Below are 25,164 nucleotides of genomic sequence, written 5' to 3'. Positions count from 1 at the left end.
AATACACTTTTGCATCATAACTAGGGCTGTCAAACGAATCATTTTTTAAATCGCAAATAATTCCATTGTGTTCATAGTTCACTCGAAATGAATCACCATTAATCGCAGATCGATCTCATTTTTCATCATTAATAAGTGTACCATAAAAAGATCATTTTCAGGTTTTTAAAACTATGACTGAACAATATGTTTGCTTTAATGACATGTTTATTAAACATTATTATTTGATACACAGCTCAACACAAAATGGACATGAACAGGCTTTTAACGACAATGTGGATTGTTACGATCATGGTTTAATTGTCAAATACATTCTGATATTCTGTACATTACATGTTGTACAAGTTAATGGTATTCATGTCACTACATGACAATGTCTTAACCGTTTCTATTTAATAAACAAAGGCTAACTTTCAGCCTGCTAAACATTCTGTAATTGAGGACCATCAACCAGAACATGTTATAAAATAATATACACAATATTTTAGCCTGTCACAAAAATTCCCCCACCTATGCCAGCATTTATTGAGGTAGAAATATCACAGATTACATTACAAAACATCTATGACAAAGCAGGATCGTAATATAAGATATTTGTATTTTGTTAGTGTAGTACGTAGCACTTTTATTTTAAAGCCTGAAGTGTGTGATTCGTTTGAGAACATGTTTTGATGACAGAAACATAAAAAAGTGCCTCTCGACTTTGTACCTATGCCTCCTTTCTGCTGTGCTTCTATCCCATCTTACTAAATCAGTTACAGTAACAATTGATAACAGTTTATGTTGTCAAGGAATGCAGTAAGCTGTAATTTAGAAGTGAAAAAGTAAACCCCCACCCCTTTGAATTCAAGCGCCCCAGCAGCCAATTGTTTCAATGATGACGGCTCACGCCAATTGTGGATTAAAAAAATGGTTTTGTCTTGTCAGAGATAATTTGCCGTGGCTTTGGACCTGGGCTTTCAATAATATATCCTTTCTTTGTACATTTCTGCTCGCTATTTTTTGTAACTAAACACAGCTAAATTTCCCCACTCTACGGAACGGACCGTGGGTCAGAAAGGAAGCGTGCATGTTAATCGCGCCGTTAAGGTATATTGTTGTTCTTGTTATTAACCACTGACAGCCCTAATCATAACAGAATAATAATATGACGCACACAATTGGTGAAAAAGTGCATTATACATTTAACATAATGGATGGATGCTGAATGCATGTAGAGATGGGTAGATGGATGGATTGAAGGATCGATGAATCGATGGATGCTTGCTTGATGGATGGATGTATGCTTTCTGGATGGATGAATTTAAGGATGGACGTACGAATGGATAAATGGATGTATTGATGCTTGCTAGATGGATGGATGGATGGACAGATGATTGCAGGATAGATGAATTCAAGGATAGATGAATGCTGGATGGATTGATAATAATATGAAGCACACAATTGGTGAAAAAGTGTACTACACATCTAATATAATGGATGGATGCTGAATGCATGTAGAGATGGATAGATGGATGGATTCAAGGATCGATGAATCGATGGATGCTTGCTTGATGGATGGATGTATGCTTTCTGGATGGATGAACTTGAGGATCGACATACGGATGGATAAATGGATGTATTGAGGCTTGCTAGATGGATGCATGGCTGGATGGATAGACGGATACTTGTAGGATAGACAAACTCAAGTATAGATTGATGCTGGATGGATCGAAGGATGAATGCTAAATACATGGATGCATAGATGCATGGATGGATGGATTTAAGAATTCAAGGATCGATGAATCGACGGATGCTTGCCAGATGGATGAGGCATGCTTTCTAGATGGATGGATTTAAGGATTGAAGGACAGAAGCTGGATGGGTGGATGGATGGCTTGATGAATGGACCCGTGAATGAATTGATTCATGGATCGTTGGATGGATGATTGCTTGATGGATGGATTGATGGATGGATTGATGGATGGATGGATGCCCGCCTGTTGGTTGCACGGATGGATACATGCTTGCGAGATGGATTCTCGCTGAATGGATGGATGCCGGATGTCCATCTATCCATCAATGGATGGATAGATGGACAGATGGATGGGTTGATGGCCTGCTAGTTGTATGGATGGATACACGCTTGCAAGATGGATTCTCGCTGAATGGACGGATGAGATACTTGCTGGATGAATGAACGGATGCCTGTTGGATGGATTCTTAATGGATAGATGGATGGATGGATGCTTGTTGGATGTTTGCTTGCATGGATGGATGGACGCTTGTAAGACGGGGGCTTGCATGGATGGATGGTTAGATGGGTGGATGGATGGATGGATGGATGGGTGGGAGGATTACAGACAGCTGCACTACAAAGCCCTGAGTGTGATCTTCATGTGATAAGGCTTAGGAGTAAGAGTGACTCCATAGACAGGAGTGAAGTCTGGTTCTCCAGCATCTTCAGGCCACATGAACTTGAACTTCCTCAGGAGAGTCACCATGATGAGGAAGAGCTCCATGCGAGCCAGACCTTCACCAAGACACATGCGAGGACCTGACGCATAAGTAGGAGAGAAGTCGTTCACAGCAAGTTCACCAAAATGTATTTTCAAACATTCGTACAGGTACCTGCAGAAAAAGGCATGAAAGCTTCAGGTTTTACAAACTCCCCCTGGCCATTGAGGAAGTTCTCAGGGTTGAATTGATGAGGACTTTTCCACTGGCCTTCCTCGTGCAGCACTGATGTCAGGTTTGGGATGATCATTGTGCCCTAAGAAGCCAAACCATGCCAAGAATACTACATGATACATTTGAGGCTTAAAGGGGAACTGCACTTTTTTGGGAATTTTGCCCAAAGTAAATGCGTTCAAAAGTCCACTTACAATGGAGCCTATGGGATCCGCGCAAAAAAGCCCTTAAAAAATATACATGATGTAAGTATGTATGTAATGTCATAACAGGCACATTTATCATAACATTTATTTTTTATGTATTTCGATCATTTTAAGCATACACGGCGCACTAATTTAAAACACAACATCACGTTTGTTTTGTTTTTTTGTCCATCACAAATTATTACTCACTGCAGACTAAATGAGCGCCAACAAACATGATAAAACTTATTGTACAAAGTCTGCTGTCATTAGGATGCTGATTGCTAGGATGTGCATATATTGCTGTTTAGACGAAGAATGACTCATAATCCTCACAAAGAAACGGGGTGGGGAGGGCAAGGGGGGACCAGGCGTCTTTTCGTGTCGTTCTCCCCATTTTCAGGCCCTAAATGGCTGTCAAAGTGTACCATCTTGTCGAAATACCTACTCAGACTTCTTCCGTCCAGGTGAGATGCATGATTTATGATCTATATTTAAACTTCCAGGGAGCAAGGAAGCAAGAAAGCAGCAGACTACTCGATGATGTAAACTGTCAGAAAAATTGTATGTAAATTATCAAAAAACTTTCCGTTCTCTAGGTTCCCAATGAACAGACAAGAGGTTGTCTTTGTTGCACCAAGCAAAGGCTTGGAAAATTCCATTGTGTACGATGAGAGGAGACGGGAGGGGGTTATCTTTTGTCATCTGAGACCTGCTCAAGCTGAATCCAGGACTAGCCCAAGCCCGAGACATCTTTTTCTTTTGTGTTAATGTGACCGAAAACAATGACTGTTTACATACTCCCTATTCCTTTGGAAGCAGATTTTGTTGTGTAAACAGGGAGTGTCCAAATAAAGGAGACGTAAACCTTTTTCATCAGAGTGTGCTAAGACACTGTAAGAGGTTTCAGGTCGACGGCGTCTCTCCTCAATTAAGTCCAAATTGAATTCTGCCTCTGTTTGATTCTTTGCTTCTTGTCTTGTTTAATAGATGTCATCAGTGTTTGAACCCGACATAAACACAGGGATAGTTTGAATAGTTTGTGTGCGTTAGCGCTTATAATAACAATATCCCTAGTACTTGGTTAGTATTCAAGTCACGAAATGTAAATGGAGCATTGTTGGCACTTTTTCGATGGTGTTTTATTGGATTGTATGGGCGGAATCGTGGAGCTCCCATTGGCTGCGCTGTAAGCAGACTTTTACTTATGTTTTTTTACAAGTTATAATGCATAAGAAAAATAAAAAATCCATCTGTTGTCATGTCTTTCATAATGATTGTGAACGATAGGCAACATTCCAAAAAAAGTGCAGTTCACCTTTAGTTTTTGTCTTCACCAAACACAAAAGCTTAGAGTCAAGAACAATCATTTCAGTTGCTGTCACCTTGTTGCCTTCCAAGTGGAATCCAGGCGAATTATTTTGAAAAAAAGCTTTACTTGTGCCCTTCTGGCCAAACAGTGGTGACAGTGTCAGGCTTACCTTAGGAATGGAATAGCCCATTAGCTCTGTGTTTTTTGTTGTACAGTGAAAGACACTAAGTGGCACAGTGTTGGCTATCCTCTGCACTTCATGGATTACAGCCTGAAAATAGAACAATTCATTTAATTAAAAGTCAAACTGTACATCTTACAGAAAAAATACTTTTGCTTAGAAACCTTGAAGTATCCTAACAACCACTATTTTAAGTCTTCATACACTGTCTTTATACACTTAACCTGTTTCGTAAATTTGAAATAATCTCAAGCCTTATTATGACCAGTATTGTAATATTGTTATTATAATTTACCTGCATGTATGGCATGTTATGTCTGTCATCAAAACACGCTTGATCCTTCCCTTCTAACACCTGATCTATTTCCTGTTGGCAACGTTCTGACAAAAAGAGCAGGAAAAAGAAGAGCGTTAGGGTGAAAAGGAACTTGATATCTGAACAATACAAGCATCTTCCATTATTATAAATAGTCAGTCCCGACAGAATTTCGCAATGTTGCGATTGCACCAATTCAGGCGAATTCAACCAACGCCCGCAAATTAGGTGTGGCCTCCCCACTTTGTCCAATTCCTGCAACTTCAGCGCACAGTCAACGTCAATTTGGCAAAACAAATTTGTCTCTGAGCGGCTCTCAAACGCGCACATCAACTCTCTCATCAAAACTTACGTTTGGTTCTTGAGTAGACGAAACAGTAACCTGTAACAAAATATCAACTCTTTATAGCTCGAACAGAACAATTGTCGTTCACCTGCGTAAGCTCAGATCTACTTTCTGTTCTTGTCCACAGCGCTAAGCCTTCTGGGTAAATAGCAGATAAACATTTACTTCATTCAAGCTCGACTTATGCAAGCTAACAAAAATAAAATTTTCATTTGCAACATTTACATGATAGAGATAATAACGTGCGATGATAATCTTTAATCGTCTCTCATTTACCAACAAAAGTTATCTGAACAGTTCACAAAAGCTCTTAATGTGAGGGTGTAAATTTGTCGGAACATAAATAAATGTTTAAAGGCCTACTGAAATGAATTTTTTTTTATTTAAACGGGGATAGCAGATCTATTCTATGTGTCATACTTGATCATTTCGCGATATTGCCATATTTTTGCTGAAAGGATTTAGTATAGAACAACGACGATAAAGATTGCAACTTTTGGTATCTGATAAAAAAAAGGCTTGCCCCTACCGGAAGTAGCGTGACGTAGTCAATTGAACATATACGCAAAGTTCCCTATTGTTTACAATGATGGCCGCATGAAGTGAGAGAGATTCGGACATCTTTGTTATGCTAACTCCTAGCTCCTATGCTAGCTCCTAGCTCCATAGAACACGCCAATACAATTCAAACACCTGATCAACACACACAATCACTCAGCCCAAAAGACCGTTCACCTAACCCAAGGTTCATAAAGCTTATACATTTTAAAAAAGTTACGTACATACGCAAAAAAAAGTTGCGCACATACGGTCAAGCGATCAAATGTTTAGAAGCCAAAGCTGCATACTCACAGTAGCACGTCTGCGTCTTTGTCATCCAAATCAAAGTAATCCTGGTAAGAGTCTGTGTTGTCCCAGTTCTCTACAGGCGTCTGTGTATCGAAGTCAAAAGTCCTCCTGGTTAGAGTCTCTGTTATCCGAGTTCTTCCATCTTGACTGCATCTTTCGGGAATGTAAACAAAGAAGCGCCGGCTGTGTACTGTTGTTGCTGACTTCGTTCGAAAAATACGTCCATTTCGCACCGACAACTTTCTTCTTTGCTTGCTCAGCTTCTTTCTCCATAATGCAATGAACATGATTGCAACAGATTCACGAACACAGATGTCCAGAATACTGTGGAATTATGAAATGAAAACAGAGCTTTTTCGTATTGGCTTCAATGTGGAAGGCATACCCGTGTTCCCCGGGCTACGTCACGCGCATACGTCATCCTCAGAGGCGTTTCGAACCGGAAGTTTAGCGGCAAATTTAAAATGTCACTTTATAAGTTAACCCGGCCGTATTGGCATGTGTTATAATGTTAAGATTTCATCATTGATATATAAACTATCAGACTGCGTGGTCGGTAGTAGTGGGTTTCAGTAGGCCTTTAAGCTCAAAACATACACAGAGTGGACGACAGCAGAAAATTAGGAAAACTTTGATGGTGTTTTTTACTGTACTTAGAATTCATTATCACTATTTTTAGTTATACTGAATTAAAACAGTTAAATACTTTGACGTTGAGCAATAAGTATGTGTATTTTACTTCAATTAGGTGTCTACTTTTAAGTCGGTCCGGTCGATTAAAACATCAATTCAGTATTTGTTTTCCAATTCTTGTTCAAATTATTTGCTTTTTGAGGTTAGGTTTACAAAGAAACCTAAAGAACATTGATAATAAATTCATAAAATCAAAAGTTGATTCAATGCTATTAAAAAAAAATGTTTCTAAACATTGCATTTTTGCCGCGATTTACTAAAAAAGCTGCCGCTAATTTAAAAGATTTGGGCCGGGATAATGACAAAAAAGCCCCCCAAAAGTATTTCTGATTCTGATTCTGAAACACTGGAGGCACTGAATATTTTGCTCGCCTTGAGAGGTTGCACTGATATTTTCTGCAAATTTATATTCATACATAAAATATGTAGATGTGAATTGTAGCTGCAAATTTCCGACATTTTATTAGGCTGATTCCTTATTCTCCGCCTTACGCCTTGTTTTAGCCTGTTTCCCATTTTTGCGCGTTCATGTCAAGCATGTGGTGTCCTAATTATCTTTTAAATGGGACCTTTTATCCAAAACCAACTTTCCTTACCTATTGCTACCTATTTTTGTGTATTTGGGATCTGCATAGGTCCCGAAAAATATGAAATCAAACCATGAAGGCAAGGCAGAGGCATCCTCCGCTGTTGCCATTTCTCATAAAAAGTAGCGTATAGTTCTACCTTATATCTGTCAGTAGACTCGATATGGAAGCGCTAAAAATGACCTACAAGGAGAAGACGCAGTTGAAAAGGAGGCACGTAAATAAGACCACCCACAAAACGTTGTGTCCTTGGGCAAGACACTTTACCCACCTGCTCCCAGTGCCACCCACACTGGTATAAATGTAACTTACACTACCGTTCAAAAGTTTGGGGTCACATTGAAATGTCCTTATTTTTGAAGGAAAAGCACTGTACTTTTCAATGAAGATAACTTTAAACTAGTCTTAACTTTAAAGAAATACACTCAATACATTGCTAATGTGGTAAATGACTATTATAGCTGCAAATGTCTGGTTTTTGCTGCAATATCTACATAGGTGTATAGAGGCCCATTTCCAGCAACTATCACTCCAGTGTTCTAATGGTACAATGTGTTTGCTCATTGGCTCAGAAGGCTAATTGATGATTAGAAAAACCTTGTGCAATCATGTTCACACATCTGAAAACAGTTTAGCTCGTTACAGAAGCTACAAAACTGACCTTCCTTTGAGCAGATTGAGTTTCTGGAGCATCACATTTGTGGGGTCAATTAAACGCTCAAAATGGCCAGAAAAAGAGAACTTTCATCTGAAACTCGACAGTCCATTCTTGTTCTTAGAAATGAAGGCTATTCCACAAAATTGTTTGGGTGACCCCAAACTTTTGAACGGTAGTGTAGATATTGGGTTTCACTATGTAAAAGCGCTTTGAGTCACTAGAGAAAAGCGCTATATAAATATAATTCACTTCACTTCACTTCACAAAACAACACATTCTGAAGAGACAGTCAGAAAGCGGCTTGACGATTTTCAATAAACATAATCTATGCACAATTTTGACAAAAGAACCCTCATTACATGTTTTGCAGACCAGAGAGAAGTGTTTTAAATGTAGAAATAAATCACAAAATGACTCCTTTAAAGGCCTACTGAAACCCACTACTACCGACCACGCAGTCTGATAGTTTATATATCAATGATGAAATCTTAACATTGCAACACATGCCAATACGGCCGGGTTAGATTAGTAAAGTGCAATTTTAAATTTCCCGCAAAATATCCTGCTGAAAACGTCTCGGTATGATGACGTTTGCGCGTGACGTCACGGATTGTAGCGGACATTTTGGGACACCATTGTGGCCAGCTATTAAGTCGTCTGTTTTCATCGCAAAATTCCACAGTATTCTGGACATCTGTGTTGGTGAATCTTTTGCAATTTGTTTAATGAACAATGGAGATAGCAAAGAAGAAAGCTGTAGGTGGGAAGCGGTGTATTAGCGGCCGGCTGCAGCAACACAAACACGTAGCCGGTGTTTCATTGTTTACATTCCCGAACGATGACAGTCAAGCATTACCATTGGCCTGTGGAGAACTGAGACAACAGAGACTCTTACCAGGAGGACTTTGAGTTGGATACGCGCTACCGTGGGTACGCAGCTGCGGCTTCCAAACATTTGATCGCTTGCCCGTATGTGCGTGCCGCTATGTGAATGTCACGTACATAACTTCGGGGAAATATATGTGCTGTATGAACTTTGGGGAGGTGAACGGTACTTTGGGCTGTGGGATTGAGTGTGTTGTGCGGGTGTTTGATTTGTATTGGTGGGTTATATGGATGGGAGGGGGGAGGTGTTTGTTATGTGGGATTAATTTGTGGCATATTAAATATAAGCCTGGTTGTGTTGTGGCTAATAGAGTATATATATGTCTTGTGTTTATTTACTATTTTAGTCATTCCCAGCTGAATATCAGGTCCCACCCGCCTCTCACAGCATCTTCCCTATCTGAATTGCTTCCACTGCCCTCTAGTCCTTCACTCTCACTTTCCTCATCCACGAATCTTTCATCCTCGCTCAAATTAATGGGGAAATCGTCGCTTTCTCGGTCCGAATCGCTCTCGCTGCTGGTGGCCATGATTGTAAACAATGTGAAGATGTGAGGAGCTCCACAACCTGTGACGTCACGCTACTTCCGGTACAGGCAAGGCTTTTTTATCAGCAACCAAAAGTTGCGAACTTTATCGTCGATGTTCTCTACTAAATCCTTTCAGCAAAAATATGGCAATATCGCGAAATGATCAAGTATGACACATAGAATGGATCTGCTATCCCCGTTTAAATAAGAAAATCTAATTTCAGTAGGCCTTTAAGGTTAAGGAAAGAGCTAAGTTCCAAAGGGTGTATAGCCTTTGAAACCAAGTGTGGTCCCGACAAGGAATGGGTTTTAATAGATTTTGGTAAGTTGTGTGCGTGTTCATAACTGTTAAAAATCTATTTTTTTAAATGTAACATTTACAAATGAGCTCATTAGTATAACTGTGCTGTCAATGTGTTATATTTTGTAGTGTTAATATATTTTTGACTATCGAGTCGCCACTTACAAATATTACATAGTAGACTTTGCATGCAGTTGCAATTCCAAGACTTTAGATGGCAGTAGTGCATACACTACTGTGTGTTGCCTGGTCTTTTGCCATTAAGTTGAACGTACCAGTTTCGTCTTATGTTGCGCCCTACTAAGTATTTATACTGTAGGTATTGTATTTCTACACACCAGCGGTTTGATTGTAACGTGCATCTTAGTTGTAATTTTCATCACCAAATTAGGAAGTGTTGAAATCGCCATGTAAAATTGTGTGTGATGAGCGTACATAAACTTCTGACCGTGACAGAATAAGTCCGAATTTACTGAGAACAGAAAACTGAAACGGACACTGCCTTCGTTCTCTGCATTAGGAGCCACCCTCAATTCATGGTTGATATACCTGCGCACCAACTGAAACTGAAAGGGCATGCACAATGGGGGAAAAAAATCCATTGATGTATTTTATGTTTCATGGTTGCCAGGAGCAGGTGTCTATCCCAAGTGACTTTGGGGGAAAACGCAGACTACTCAAAGAACAATTCACACTTGCACTGTAAATTAGTGGGGATTTAAGCCTCGCTGCCAGCACAGACATAATGCGATTCAACCTAAAAACCATCAGTGACTCCAACATGTAATTTCAGTGTGTTAGACGCCGGGATACCATACAGAAATACTAAATAGCCAAATTGAAATAAGGCTTGATTATGAGTGGGGTCACCTTGTATGTGTGGGTGGGTCGCAAGATAGAGGAATCCAGTCAGAAGGGTGTTAGATGTGGTGTCTGTCCCTGCAAAGTGAAGGTCCAGAGCGTACATGAGGAGCTGATCCTCTGAAAATGAGGACTTATCATCAGCTTTCTAAAAAGAGAAATTAAAAAAAAGGGATTCAATAAAACCCATAAAATACTCAACAAAATTCCTTTAGGAGTTGTAACTTAGCAGTTAAAGGCCTACTGAAACCCACTACTACCGACCACGCAGTCTGATAGTTTATATATCAATGATGAAATCTTAACATTGCAACACATGCCAATACGGCCGGGTTAACTTATAAAGTGCAATTTTACATTTCCCGCTAAACTTCCGGTTGAAAACGTCTTTGTATGATGACGTATGCGAGTGACGTCACTAGATAAATGGAAGTATTGGTACACCTTTGAATCCAATACAAAAAAGCTGTTTTCATCTCAAAATTCCACAGTATTCTGGACATCTGTGTTGGTGAATCTTTTGCAATTTGTTTAATGAACAATGGAGACTGCAAAGAAGAAAGTTGTAGGTGGGATCGGTGTATTAGCGGCTGGCTGTAGCAACACAACCAGGAGGACTTACTTGGCTGGCAGACGCGCTAGCCGACGCTAGCCGCCGCTAGCCGCCGACCGCACGGATGATCGGGTGAAGTCCTTCGTCCTTCCGTCGATCGCTGGAACGCAGGTGAGCATGGGTGTTGATGAGCAGATGAGGGCTGGTTGGCGTAGGTGGAGCGCTAATGTTTTTATCATAGCTCTGTGAGGTCCCGTTGCTAAGTTAGCTTCAATGGCGTCATTAGCAACAGCATTGTTAATCTTTGCCAAGCTGAAAAGCATTAACCGTGTACTTACATGTCCGGGGTTTTATAGTATTGTTGATTTTCTGTCTATCCTTCTAGTCAGGGATTTATTTCTTTTGTTTCTATATGCAGTTAAGCACGATGCTATAACGTTAGCTCCGTAGCTAAAGAGTTTCGCCGATGTATTGTCGTGGAGATAAAAGTCACTGTGAATGTCCATTTCGCGTTCTCGACTCTCATTTTCAAGAGGATATAGTATCCGAGGTGGTTTAAAATACAAATCCGTGATCCACAATAGAAAAAGGTGAAAGTGTGGAATCCAATGAACCCTTGTACCTAAGTTACGGTCAGAGCGAAAAAAGATACGTCCTGCACTGCACTGTAGTCCTTCACTCTCACTTTCCTCATCCACAAATCTTTCATCCTCGCTCAAATAATGGGGTAATCGTCGCTTTCTCGGTCCGAATCTCTCTCACTGCTGGTGTAAACAATAGGGAAATGTGAGCAGCACTCCAGCTTGTGACGTCACGCTATTTCCGGTAGGGGCAAGGCTTTTTTTTATCAGCGACCAAAAGTTGCGAACTTTATCGTCGTTGTTCTATACTAAATCCTTTCAGCAAAAATATGGCAATATCGCGAAATGATCAAGTATGACACATAGAATGGATCTGCTATCCCCGTTTAAATAAAAAAATGTCATTTCAGTAGGCCTTTAAGTACTGAAATGATAGAGTATTTGATTCAATTCATATAAAAGACCAACATATTTCAAAAGGAGTGTCGTTTATCTTTTTAGTATTTGGTGACCTTTTCCAGTTCATCCAGATAGCAGTCCATAAAGTCTCGTGGTTGTCCCGAAACTTTGGTACTCTTGTGCTCAGCCAACACGCGCTTTGCAATTTTTTGGCAAGTCTAAAAACATAAGAGAAAGTTAATAAAAACTTTTTTCTTACTCTCAGCTAGGACGAATAAGTGACAGTAAAGCATAACAGGGAAAAACACATTAAAATGCTTTCTTAATTTTAGCTGGTCAATCAATCAATGTTTACTTTGTTCGGTGGCCACGGATGAAGCACTGGCTGTCCAAAGTCGGGACCCGGGCTGGACTGCTAGGCTGTGCATCGGTTGGGGACGTCTCTGCGCTGCTGACCTGTCTCCGCTCGGGATGGTCTCCTGCTGGCCCCACTATGAACTGGACTCTCACTATTATTTTAGATCCACTATGGACTGGACTCTCACAATATTGTGCTAGATCCACTCGACGTCCATTGCACCGGTCGCCCTAGGGGGGGTCCCCACATCGGCGGTCCTCTCCAAGGTTTCTCATTGTCCCATTGGGTTGAGTTTTTCCTTGCCCTAATGTGGGATTTGAACAGAGGATGTTGTTGTGGCTTGTGCAGTCCTTTGAGACACTCGTGATTTAGAGCTATATAAATAAACATTGATTGATTGATTATATAGCCCTAAATCACAAGTGTCTCCAAGGACTGCACAAGCCACAACGACATCCTCGGCTCAGATCCCACATCAGGGCAAGAAAAAAACTCAACCCAATGAGATAACAATGAGAAACCTTGGAGGGGCCGCAGATTGCACCGGTCGCCCCTCCTCCCTGGGCGACTGGTGCAATGGACATCGAGTGGATGTAGCATAATATTGTGAGAGTCCAGTCCATAGCGGGGCCAGTAGGAGATCATCTTGAGCGGAGACAGGTCAGCAGCGCAGAGACGTCCCCAACTGATGCACAGATGAGTGGTCCACCCCGGGTCCCGACTTTAAACAGCTAGCGCCTCATCTGTGGTCACCAAATCTGTGCCCCCCCCCCCACCCCCCCCTCCACGAAGGAGAGGCGGGCAGAGCTGGTAGGCAGCCGTTTTTATTATTTATGCATTAATTATTGCTACACATGTCCAAGTACTTGTTTTGTAACAACATTCACAATTACACATCCCATTGTAATAAAGACATATCCTTCAAACATTTTATTATAGCAATACAAGCCAGGTTTTGAAAATAAAAGGGTGGCAATAGCACAGTACAGTCTGCTAAAAGAGATTAATATTTTTGTTTTTAATTATCTATGGATTTTTTATGTTTATAGTTTTCAATTGTTTTATACATTTTTAATAAATGTAATACTGGATGAGGTCTTTTGAGTGATTGTTTTTGTTTTTGTAATGTAGTTTCTGAAATGAAATCAATTATAAATGCTTCACCTTCGAGTGTTTGATATTTTGAGATATGCGTAACAAGTCAGTCTTAGGCGTCGGGACACACTTAGTACATGGAAGTAAACAACATTGAATTTTGTAAACATTAAATAGCCTCATTACACTATTGCCTATGCATTTGATTATTTTATTTTTGTTACTTACAGACTTCAAGGACATTTTCCTTTGAAATCATAAGTCACGGTGACAAGCAGCATTTTTGATAACCCCCCCCCCCCCCCCCCAAAATACCTGAAATAAATGGGTTGCATGAGCAGATAATATTGAAGTTTAGAAGATATGAAATTGCACACAGTACATTTTTTTCTGTCAATATTTAAAGAACAAAAACATTTCAGAAGACAAATGAAGTGCTTTTTGCAGGCCACATAAAATGATCTGGTGAGTCACATCTGGCATTTTTACCTTTTGTCTAACACTCTTTGCTGTAAAGTTTTGTTCATAAAACATATGCAGATTCATTATTATTTATTTAAACGCTTTTTAGACTCACAAATGTGGACAATTCTGTGTCAATATAGGCACTTGTCACTCTACTATATCCCTCCATTATCTCAACCACATTATCCTTATCAAGTATCTGGCCTATCACAGCTGAAGTGTAACCACAAAGCCATATAACTTACCTTGACATTCTCAAAGGACTTCATGAAGGGCAGTGGCAGACTACGAATCATTGGAAAGGAGTCATAGAGCTGTATTAACACAGAAAACAAAATTATGTGTACTGTGACTAAACACGCCTTCAAACTTCAATCTACAATCCATTGAAACAATTGCACCAGCTAAATGATCAATACAGTGATATTAATCAGAATTGGCGCTTTGTTGATGCAACAAACAAACAGATACTTTCCATTACAGGCGATAGATGTAACTTTTACACTGATTAAATTGCCACACTGCAGACTAGACTATGGTAAATGGGTTATACTTGTATAGCGGTTTTCTACTTTGAAGGTACTCAAAGCGCTTTGACAGTATTTTCACATTTACCCATTCACACACACATTCACACACTGATGGCGGGATCTGCCATGCAAGGCGCTAACCATGACCCATCAGGAGCAAGGGTGAAGTGTCTTGCTCAAGGACACAACGGACGTGACTAGGTTGGTAGAAGCTGGGGATCGAACCAGGAACCCTCAGGTTGCTGGCATGGCCACTCTCCCAACTGCACCCCGCCGTCTCACTTACCATGTCTGAGGGTTAATGTTAGCATATTGAACTTGCCATACTTGAAGATCAACTACAGTATGGAAACTCCACTTGGTCTTTTTCACTTTCAACCTCGATTGCAAAATACTGACATGTTTGGCAAAGGTTTATTTGCAGTTTCTGCAGATATTCAACGAGCGTAGTGGAAACACACCCAACTGTTCTTCTGCGCTCTTCTCGTCAGTAACTTTACATAAAATATGGGGGATGGGATTGATAGAAATCAGGGGAAATAAAATATTAATCTTCATTGTATTGGAGCAGGGATATTCATCTGGTGGCCAAATTCGTTCCTAGAATGACACCACAGTCATGTTGCTGATCTGCTTATACAAGTACTCAATCTTGTTTTCCTTCACCCTGAGAAGTACCTCTAATTCATTAGTTCAATTCAAAACACGGGAGACTAATGTTTTTGCAGCACATTCCTGGAAACACTTGAGTGCTCCTGTTGTGTAAAGGAACTTGGACCACTGGAAACACATTGGCAGATCCTTGCATTGACATGTTGCTTCAATGCCATGTGGCTTGTAACTTATTAACTTAATTTATTCAGTTATACTAGTAGTGTTCCTCAATTTTAAATTTTAGGTTCTTTCTTTTTCATCATTTGGGCTATTCAACTGGTGGCCTGCAAGTTAAAGGCCTACTGAAACCCACTACTACCGACCACGCAGTCTGATAGTTTATAAATCAATGATGAAATCTTAAGATTGCAACACATGCCAATACGGCCGGGTTAACTTATAAAGTGCAATTTAAAATTTTCCGCTAAACTTCCGGTTGAAAATGTCTATGTATGATGACGTATGCGCGTGACGTCAATCGTTGAAACGGAAGTATTCGGACACCATTGAATCCAATACAAAAAGATCTGTTTTCATCTCAAAATTCCACAGTATTCTGGACATCTGTGTTGGTGAATCTTTTGCAATTTGTTTAATGAACAATGAAGACTGCAAAGAAGAAAGTTGTAGGTGGGATCGGTGTATTAGCGGCTGGCTAATACAGGAGGACTTTGACTTGGATAGCAGACGCGCTATCCGACGCTAGCCGCCGACCGCATGGATGATCGGGTGAAGTCCTTCGTCGCTCCGTCGATCGCTGGAACGCAGGTGAGCACGGGTGTTGATGAGGGCTGGCTGGCGTAGGTGGATAGCTAATGTTTTTAGCATAGCTCTGTGAGGTCCCGTTGCTAAGTTAGCTTCAATGGCGTCGTTAGCAACAGCATTGTTAAGCTTTGCCAGGCTGGAAAGCATTAACCGTGTAGTTACAGGTCCATGGTTTAATAGTATTGTTGATTTTCTGTCTATCCTTCCAGTCAGGGGTTTATTTCTTTTGTTTCTATCTGCAGTTAAGCCCGATGCTATCACGTTAGCTCCGTAGCTAAAGTACTTCGCCGATGTATTGTCGTGGAGATAAAAGTCACTGTGAATATCCATTTCGCGTTCTCGACTCTCATTTTCAAGAGGATATAGTATCCGAGGTGGTTTAAAATACAAATCCGTGATCCACAATAGAAAAAGGAGAGAGTGTGGAATCCAATGAGCCAGCTTGTACCTAAGGTACGGTCAGAGCGAAAAAAGATGCGTCCTGCACTGCACTCTAGTCCTTTACTCTCACGTTCCTCATTCACAAATCTTTCATCCTGGCTCAAATTAATGGGGTAATCGTCGCTTTCTCGGTCCGAATCACTCTCGCTGCTGGTGTAAACAATGGGGAAATGTGAGGAGCCTTTCAACCTGGGACGTCACGCTACTTCCGGTACAGGCAAGGCTTTTTTTATCAGCGACCAAAAGTTGCGAACTTTATCGCCGATGTTCTCTACTAAATCCTTTCAGCAAAAATATGGCAATATCGCGAAATGATCAAGTATGACACATAGAATGGATCTGCTATCACCCTTTAAATAAAAACATTTCATTTCAGTAGGCCTTTAAGTTCAAAACCTTGTGAGAGACTTAACATTTTTGCAGCAGGTTCTTAAAAATACCAAAGTGCTGTCTAATAGTTGATCTTTGACTAGGTTTTTGCAGAAATTCCTTAAAAATAACAGAGTGATCGTGTAACAACATTTATAATATAGGCCAATATCAATTGTCCACTCTAGAGGACGCTGGTTCTCAGGGATTCTCAAACTGTGGTACGTGTACCTCTTGTGGCACGCGGGCTCTATCTAGAGGTACGTCAAAGAGTCACTTGATTAAAGTACAGTGTTTTATTTTCCTATATTAAAACACATTGTCACTGCTCAAACTGTGTGTCATGTCACAGTGGTCAAACATATTTAATATACTTGTTGAAAAAAAAAACTCTGCGTCGTTTTTAATGAATACTTGGGCTTACTAAGCTCCTGTATTTTAATGTTCGTCATTATGGTGGTACTTGGAAAGTGTGTGAACAACTACTCTAAAATATACAAAGTAGGACTAATAGTGAAGAAAGAAGTCCGGCCCCCCAGTCCTTAGTTTTCTAGAAACGTTTTTCCAAAACATTGTAGTTGAATATCACTCTATTAGAATAATGCTGTTTTGATCCTTGCCATGGAAATACTTTGACTCACCATAGCCCATGGTCCATTAGCCAACTTGGCATTCTCCGTGAAACATTGAACAATCACTTTGATGAACTCATCATCATAATCGTAGCGTCGACCAAACAGAACTTGGCAAATGATGTTGGAGGATGCATTATGGAACATAAGTTGAGGACTCAACGTTTTGCCTGTTTAAAAAAAACACATAAAACCCAAATTTAACCAGAATGCACTTGCATGGGGGGAAAAAATGGGTAATTTACTGTGTACTGTGTATCAAATCAACAGTGTTTGGTAAAAATGTTTTTTCAACCTATTTTTTGTGTCAACTATAAGAGGTGATGGTGACTAGTGAGATATCAGTGTATGTTCCTGATGAAAGCTACAGTAACTGCATGTCTGTTGCAAAAAACACACTTGTCATACCAATACTCGTTTCCAGTGTTTTCATGATAAACTCAATCTCTCCCAGTATCCTCTCCTCCATTGAATTCTTCCCAAGACCAAAGTTCCTCAACGTCATCAGAGCAAAGCGACGATGTTCCTTCCAACTAGAACCATAGTCAGCCAGGATCACTCCTGTAGTTACGATAGAGAATACACAGTACAGAACTGTAGTTTTACAATCACTGGACAAATAGTCTTTGGTTTTGCTTGATGGTGGCCATGTTTTTCTGTCCTCTAAACGCCTTTACAGGATTAAATGGTGATTCCTTAAATATTAAGATGGCCTGATTTATGGGGTCCAATGTTAGGATTTAATAACAATTTCACTATGGTAACATATTAGGGGTATACATGTTTTTTTTTACATTTTTTACATTTATAAAAATTTTTTTTACAGCCGTTCAAGAGTAGAAGAGTTAAATCTTGGAGCATCCTATTTTTTTTTACATGACTGTATACTTAATTACCTTTTCTATTTGTAGTGTCGTTGACGTAAAGGTCTTGGGGTCTCCCAGCAAAATCCGTAGCCTTAGACACCAAAGCCTCTTTCAAGGCATGGACTCCGTTGACAATAACAGCTGGTTTCCGCCCAAGGTACAAACTATAGACATTTCCATATGCCTTCCTCAGCTGAAAAAAATAACCATAAATACACAATACAAATATTAAATATATACAATGTGTTACAAATGTGTCAATGTCAAGAAATATTTGGATATTCAGCACATCACTTCCTAAATTACCATACTCACTGAGGATGGAAAGCTTACATGAACTCACAATTTGATTCCGAAATTCCTGGGGCAAAGATTCGATTCAGAATCGATTCCTTATTCAACATGATTCCTGATTCAAACCGATTCTCTTAATGTATCATTATATTGAAACCTTTTCAAAACAGGTTAGGTTACTAAAGCTTCTCTTGGCTGCTGACATTAGACATACAGTCGTGGTCAAAAGTTTACATACACTTGTAAAGAACATAATGTCATGGCTGTCTTGAGTTTCCAATCATTTCTACAATTCTTATTTTTTTGTGATAGAGTGATTGGAGCACATACTTGTTGGTCACAAAAAAACATTTATGAAGTTTGGTTCTTTTATGAATTTAGTATGGGTCTACTGAAAATGTCTCCAAATCTGCTGGGTCAAAAGTATACATACAGAAATGTTAATATTTTGTTACATGTCCCTTGGCAAGTTTCACTGCAATAAGGCACTTTTGTTAGCCATCCACAAGCTTCTGGCAAGTTTCTGGTTGAATTTTTGACCAGTCCTCTTGACAAAATTGGTGCAGTTCAGCTAAATTTGTTGGTTTTCTGACATGGACTTGTTTCTTCAGCATTGTTTACATGTTTAAGTCAGGACTTTGGGAAGGCCATTGTAAAACCTTAATTCTAGCCTGATTTAGCCATTCCTTTACCCCTTTTGACGTGTGTTTGGGGGTCAATGTCCTGTTGGAACACCTAACGCCCAAGACCCAACCCCCTGGCTGATGATTTTAGATTGTCCTGAAGAATTTGGAGGTAATCGTCCTTTTTCGTTGTCAAATTTACTCTCTGTAAAGCACCAGCTTCTTTGGCAGAAAAACTGGCCCTAGAGCATAATACTACCACCACCATGCTTGATGGTAGGTTTGGTGTTCCTGGGATTAAAGGCCTCACCATTTATCCTCCAAACATATTTCTGGGTATTGTGGCCAAACAGCTCAATTTGTGTTTCATCTGACCACATAACTTTCCTCCAGAAGGTCTTATCTTTGTCCATGCAATGTCAGATGAAACAAAAACCTTGAAAATAAATGATAATAACAACAATTGTCAGAGTTACACATTTTGGAGAAAATAAATATTAATTAATTTTTCATTTTTTAAAACTGATTCTTGAAAATATGAATCTATTTAGAATTGGAATACCGTAAATAACAAATGCGATTCGGATTTGGATCGATTTGAAAAAATGCTCTCATGTTATACCTGTTTACCTAATTTGATTAATTTTCAACAATTTCTGATATTTACTGATGAATTGCCTGGACAAAATGAATAAATACCCTCCTTGCTAGAGGTACTGTAATATATTGCATTACGATAAAGTTGCTGCATATACTCCTGAGAGCCAGCATCCTCTGCAATGGACATGTTCTGTCATGCAAAATAGGGTAATTAATTTTCTACAAAATGTGTAACTCTGACAAAATACCAAAACAAATGTGCACTCAGGAGTTTAAGTCCTCATCTGCTTTGACTATTAAAAAAAACATATAGTATGTTTAATATAGTACAGAATGAACACTACATCTACTTTGTTTATTAAGATTACATTAAATGTCTGTGTTTTTAAATATTAATAAACATTGTATGTGAGCCATTATACAGCAGACATTAAAATACAATGATATGACTTATTCATTTCTGTTATTAGTGTCCTCTTGTGCTCCTCTTGTGCTCCTATTGTCATGCCTATAGTGTGTTAAGGTCAAGGCCATTGAGTTTGGTTTCTAGCTAAGCGAGATATATAGAGTAAAGGGCACAGTTGTCAACTATGGACAGACTATTGGTGTGTGTTGTTACCTAATCACAATTCATGGAAGATTTATTGTGAGAAAATCCAAGCCAACAAAAATGTGTTTTACTAGTTTTGTCGTAATCCATAGCTTTACCTTGCAGATTGTCACATCACACAAAATATGTTTTAAATAACATGAGGGACACTGAAGAGTTTTTGTTTTTCTTACCCTCTCGAAGTCTTGCAGGGGGTTCTCCAGGCTCAGGCTCAGTATGTTTCCCAGAACAGGCACGATCGTAGGACCAGGCGGAAAATTCTTGGGCCTCCGGCACATGAAATTATAAACGATGAAGAAAACACAGAGCAGCAGCAGCACTGAGGCCAACATTTTGGAGAGGAATGAACAGGACTGAACCACTGGAGTGCTCTAAATGCGTTTGCGCACCTCTCTGTCCTGCCTTCATTGTTTGTGTACTTTGCTTTCCCGAGTGAAGGGGGGAGAGCGACATTGCAACATGCCAGTGACGTGCAGTCACTAGAGGCAGGTGAGGCGGGGCCTCACCTGCCATCATGGAAAGAAAAAAATGTAAAAAGAAAAAAAAATAATTAAATTGTTATATGTATCCAGTGATTATACTATAAAGTTAGTTTCCATTTAACTTCACCAGTTTTAGATTATTTTTATTCAAAATCGCTGAATTTTCACATTTGCCGTTCAAATACTGAGAAGAGACGGTGCGGTGATCAGCAGCCAGTTGAGGCACGTCACTGCGTTGTGCCTCAACATGGATTGCGGACTCGGCTAACTGCTGGCTTGCTGTGCAGTGAGACCGTATTGCTATATGAACTATATTATACATTTCCATAGTTTAGTTAGCTGAGGTATATAATGTACACTGTATTTTGTCAACAACTGTATGTGTGTAACGTATTTCTTGTGCTGAGCGATCATAAAACTGCTGCGAAGACACACTGGCTGAGGCTCGCCACTTAAACTTTCCACGTGCAAGATTGAATCTATTGTAACCTATTTTTATGGGCTTTCCTCTTTGTGATGTTAATTCCTGTTACACGCTGTTATACAGTATATGCCTTGCGCTCTTTGAAGGCGCTAAGAGCGGAAGTGATGACACGTTGGAGTGGAGCGGAGGTTTTTGAAAGAAGGTAAATAAAGTGGTCCTCGTGTAAACTGGAGCCTCCGTGTTTATTATTTTGTAGTTTCATAAAGTATAGGCGACATTTATAAACCCTCGGTTACACTATTTAAAAAAGTTATTTAATAAGAAGCCAAAAAGTGCAAAAACAATAATGTTCATGTTGGAGGAGTTGTGAATGACCGCAGGGCCACAACATTAGGTACACCTGCAGACTGCAGCACTGATTTCATATTTCATTCATTCACAACTCCTCCAACACGAACATTATTGTTTTTGCACTTTTTGGCTTCTTATTAAATAACTTTTTTAAATAGATTAAATCTTGCACGTGGAAAGTTTAAGTGTGGGCTTTGGTTGATACAACACTCCCGTCAGGGGGTGCATTCTACGACGGGAGTGCATTAATCCAGCACAACAGCGGGGCATGGACTTCCTTTATAAGTAAAGGTAAGACCATAATAACGTTTTTTTTTTATTAAATATGCTTTTTTGTGTGCTACAGTTTGTATGTGTAAAGTTAAAGTTAAGTTAAAGTACCAATGATTGTCACACATACACTAGGTGTGGAGAAATTTGTCCTCTGCATTTGACCCACCCCCTTGTTCACCCCCTGGGAGGTGAGGGGAGCAGTGGGGAGCAGTGGGGAGCAGTGGGAAGCAGCGGCGCCGCGCCCGGGAATAATTTTTGGTGATTTAACCCCAAATTCCAACCCTTGATGCTGAGTGCCAAGCAGGGAAGAATGCTGGTATGAGCTTTTAAACATAATCCGTTAACTGCTGCCAATCAAATGGTGAATAAGATACTCTTTAGGGTTCATATGTTTGTAAATCTGACTGTGATGAAGTCAGTGCCTCACCAGCCATGAACCTCACCGCACGTCACTGCAACATGCATGGGAAGAAACCAAACAATAACGCATACAATAGATGTTGGTCAAATGTAAGACAAGTACACATATGTTTAAAAAATTTTTAATGCATTTTACCTCTGAAAGAAACTAGCAAAAGTCAGCAAACAATGGAGGTAATGAGATTCATAACGCTGACACGTCTATTACACCCATAAAGCCCTCTGAAAAAACATCCAAAAACCACCAGCAGTACCTCATTTATATCTTGTGACCTGAATATTATCCAAAAATTAGCGATATTGTTCTTATAAGTCCTTACATTATGTGGCGTTGTCTGTTATGCCTTTATTCTGATATAGCATACAGGATGTCCCCGACCGGATGTTACGTTATGACGCTTGTTGGTGTGACACATTGAATCCTATGCTACACTGACAGCTGGTCCGAATAAAAACATTGCTTGTATAAACCATCTGATCCTTACAACCCATACCACGACCATACTTGCCAACCCTCCCGATTTTTCCGGGAGACTCCCGAATTTCAGTGCCCCTCCCGAAAATCTCCCGGGGCAACCATTCTCCCGAAATTTCTCCCGATTTTCACCCGGACAACAATATTAAGGGCGTGCCGTGATGGCACTGCCTTTGGCGTCCTCTACAACCTGCTTTTTCACCATACAAACAGCGTGCCGGCCCAGTCACATTTTGTAAGCGGCTTCTGCAGACACACGTAAGACATACTTGGTCAACAGCCATACAGGTCACACTGAGAGTGACCGTATGAACAACTTTAACACTGTTACAAATATGCGACACACTGTGAACGCACACCAAACAAGAATGACAAACACATTTCGGGAGAACATCCACACCGTAACACAACAAAAACACAACAGAACAAATACCCAGAATCCTTTGAAGCCCTAACTCTTCCGGGCAACAATATACACCCCCGCTACCACCAAACCCGCCCCCCCAACCCACCACACCTCAACCTCAATCTCCCGAATTCTGAGGTCTCAAGGTTGGAGGGGAGGGAGCAGGTGGTAGAGGTGAACGGCACCGCTTCCCCCCCCCCCCCTCTCGGTGAGCTGTGGAGTCCCACAAGGCAGTATATTGGGACCTTTACTGTTCCTAATATATCAATCAATCAATCAATGTTTATTTATATAGCCCTAAATCACAAGTGTCTCAAAGGGCTGTACAAGCCACAACGACATCCTCGGTACAGAGCCCACATACGGGCAAGGAAAACTCACCCCAGTGGGACGTCGATGTGAATGACTATGAGAAACCTTGGAGAGGACCGCATATGTGGGTAACCCCCCCCCCCCCCCCTCTAGGGGAGACCGAAAGCAATGGATGTCGAGTGGGTCTGACATAATATTGTGAAAGTCCAACACATCAGCGAAAGTCCAGTCCATAGTGGGGCCAGCAGGAACCATCCAGAGTGGAGACGGGTCAGCAGCGTAGAGATGTCCCCATCTGATGGACAGGCTAGCGGTCCACCCCGGGTTGGGAGCGGAGTAGAAAAGAAAAGAAAAGAAACGGCAGATCAACTGGTCTAAAAAGGGAGTCTATTTAAAGGCTAGAGTATACAAATGAGTTTTAAGATGAGACTTAAATGCTTCTACTGAGGTAGCATCTCTAACTTTTACCAAGAGGGCATTCCATAGTATTGGAGCCCGAATAGAAAACGCTCTATAGCCCACAGACTTTTTTTGGGCTCTGGGAATCACTAATAAGCCGGAGTTCTTTGAACGCAGATTTCTTGCCGGGACATATGGTACAATACAATCGTCAAGATAGGCAGGAGCTTGACCGAGTAGTATTTTATACGTAAGTAGTAAAACCTTAAAGTCGCATCTTAGGTGCACAGGAAGCCAGTGCAAGTGAGCCAGTATAGGCGTAATATGATCAAACTTTCTTGTTTTTGTCAAAAGTCTAGCAGCCGCATTTTGTACCATCTGTAATCTTTTAATGCTAGACATAGGGAGGCCCGAAAACAAAACGTTACAGTAATCGAGACGAGATGTAACGAACGCATGGATAATGATCTCAGCATCGCTTGTGGACAAAATGGAACGAATTTTAGCGATATTGCGGAGATGAAAGAAGGCCGTTTTAGTAACACTCTTAATGTGTGACTCAAACGAGAGAGTTGGGTCGAAGATAATACCCAGATTCTTTACCGAGTCGCCTTGTTTAATTGTTTGGTTGTCAAATGTTAAGGTGGTATTATTAAATAGATGTCGGTGTTGAGCAGGACCGATAATCAGCATTTCCGTTTTCTTAGCGTTGAGTTGCAAAAAGTTAGCGGACATCCATTGTTTAATTTCATTAAGACACGCCTCCAGCTGACTACAATCCGGCGTGTTGGTCAGCTTTAGGGGCATGTAGAGTTGGGTGTCATCAGCATAACAGTGAAAGCTAACACCGTATTTGCGTATGATGTCACCCAGCGGCAGCATGTAAATACTAAAGAGTGCAGGGCCAAGAACCGAACCCTGGGGAACTCCGCACGTTACCTTAACATAGTCCGAGGTCACATTGTTATGAGAGACACACTGCATCCTGTCAGTAAGATAAGAGTTAAACCAAGACAAGGCTAAGTCTGTCATCCCAATACGCGTTTTGATACGCTCTAATAAAATATTATGATCAACAGTATCGAAAGCGGCGCTAAGATCAAGAAGCAGCAACATAGATGAAGCATCAGAATCCATCGTTAGCAATAGATCATTAGTCATTTTTGCGAGGGCTGTCTCCGTAGAGTGATTTGCCCTGAAACCGGATTGAAAAGGTTCACAGAGATTGTTAGTCACTAAGTGTTCATTTAGCTGCTGTGCGACAATTTTTTCAAGGATTTTCGAGATAAACGGAAGGTGGGACACCGGCCGGTAGTTTACCAGGAGATCAGGATCGAGGTTAGGTCTTTTGAGTAGAGGATGAATAACCGCTTTTTTGAATGCTAGGGGAACAGTGCCAGAGGAAAGTGATAA

General features: G+C 40.4%; 1 protein-coding gene across 1 annotated transcript; it reads right to left on the bottom strand.

Moving 5' to 3' along the window:
• Positions 1-1,449: 1,449 nt before the first annotated feature.
• LOC133641962 (cytochrome P450 2F2-like) lies at positions 1,450-20,632 on the bottom strand. The gene is made up of 11 exons (XM_062036130.1): positions 20,383-20,632; positions 18,113-18,275; positions 17,625-17,777; positions 17,226-17,386; positions 14,071-14,139; positions 12,021-12,125; positions 10,384-10,522; positions 4,644-4,729; positions 4,337-4,438; positions 2,611-2,752; positions 1,450-2,536 (listed from the first exon to the last, which is right to left on the bottom strand). Exons 1-11 carry the CDS (start codon positions 20,539-20,541, stop codon positions 2,352-2,354), a joined length of 1,464 nt encoding a protein of 487 aa, XP_061892114.1. The 5' UTR covers positions 20,542-20,632; the 3' UTR covers positions 1,450-2,351.
• Between the last annotated feature and the right edge of the window lie 4,532 nt (positions 20,633-25,164).

The sequence above is a fragment of the Entelurus aequoreus genome, linkage group LG24 (genome assembly GCF_033978785.1).
Source record: "Entelurus aequoreus isolate RoL-2023_Sb linkage group LG24, RoL_Eaeq_v1.1, whole genome shotgun sequence".
Classification (NCBI taxonomy): Eukaryota; Metazoa; Chordata; class Actinopteri; order Syngnathiformes; family Syngnathidae; genus Entelurus; species Entelurus aequoreus.
The sequence above is the reverse complement of the archived record's forward strand: the minus strand, read 5'-3'. Positions and strand labels throughout refer to the sequence as shown.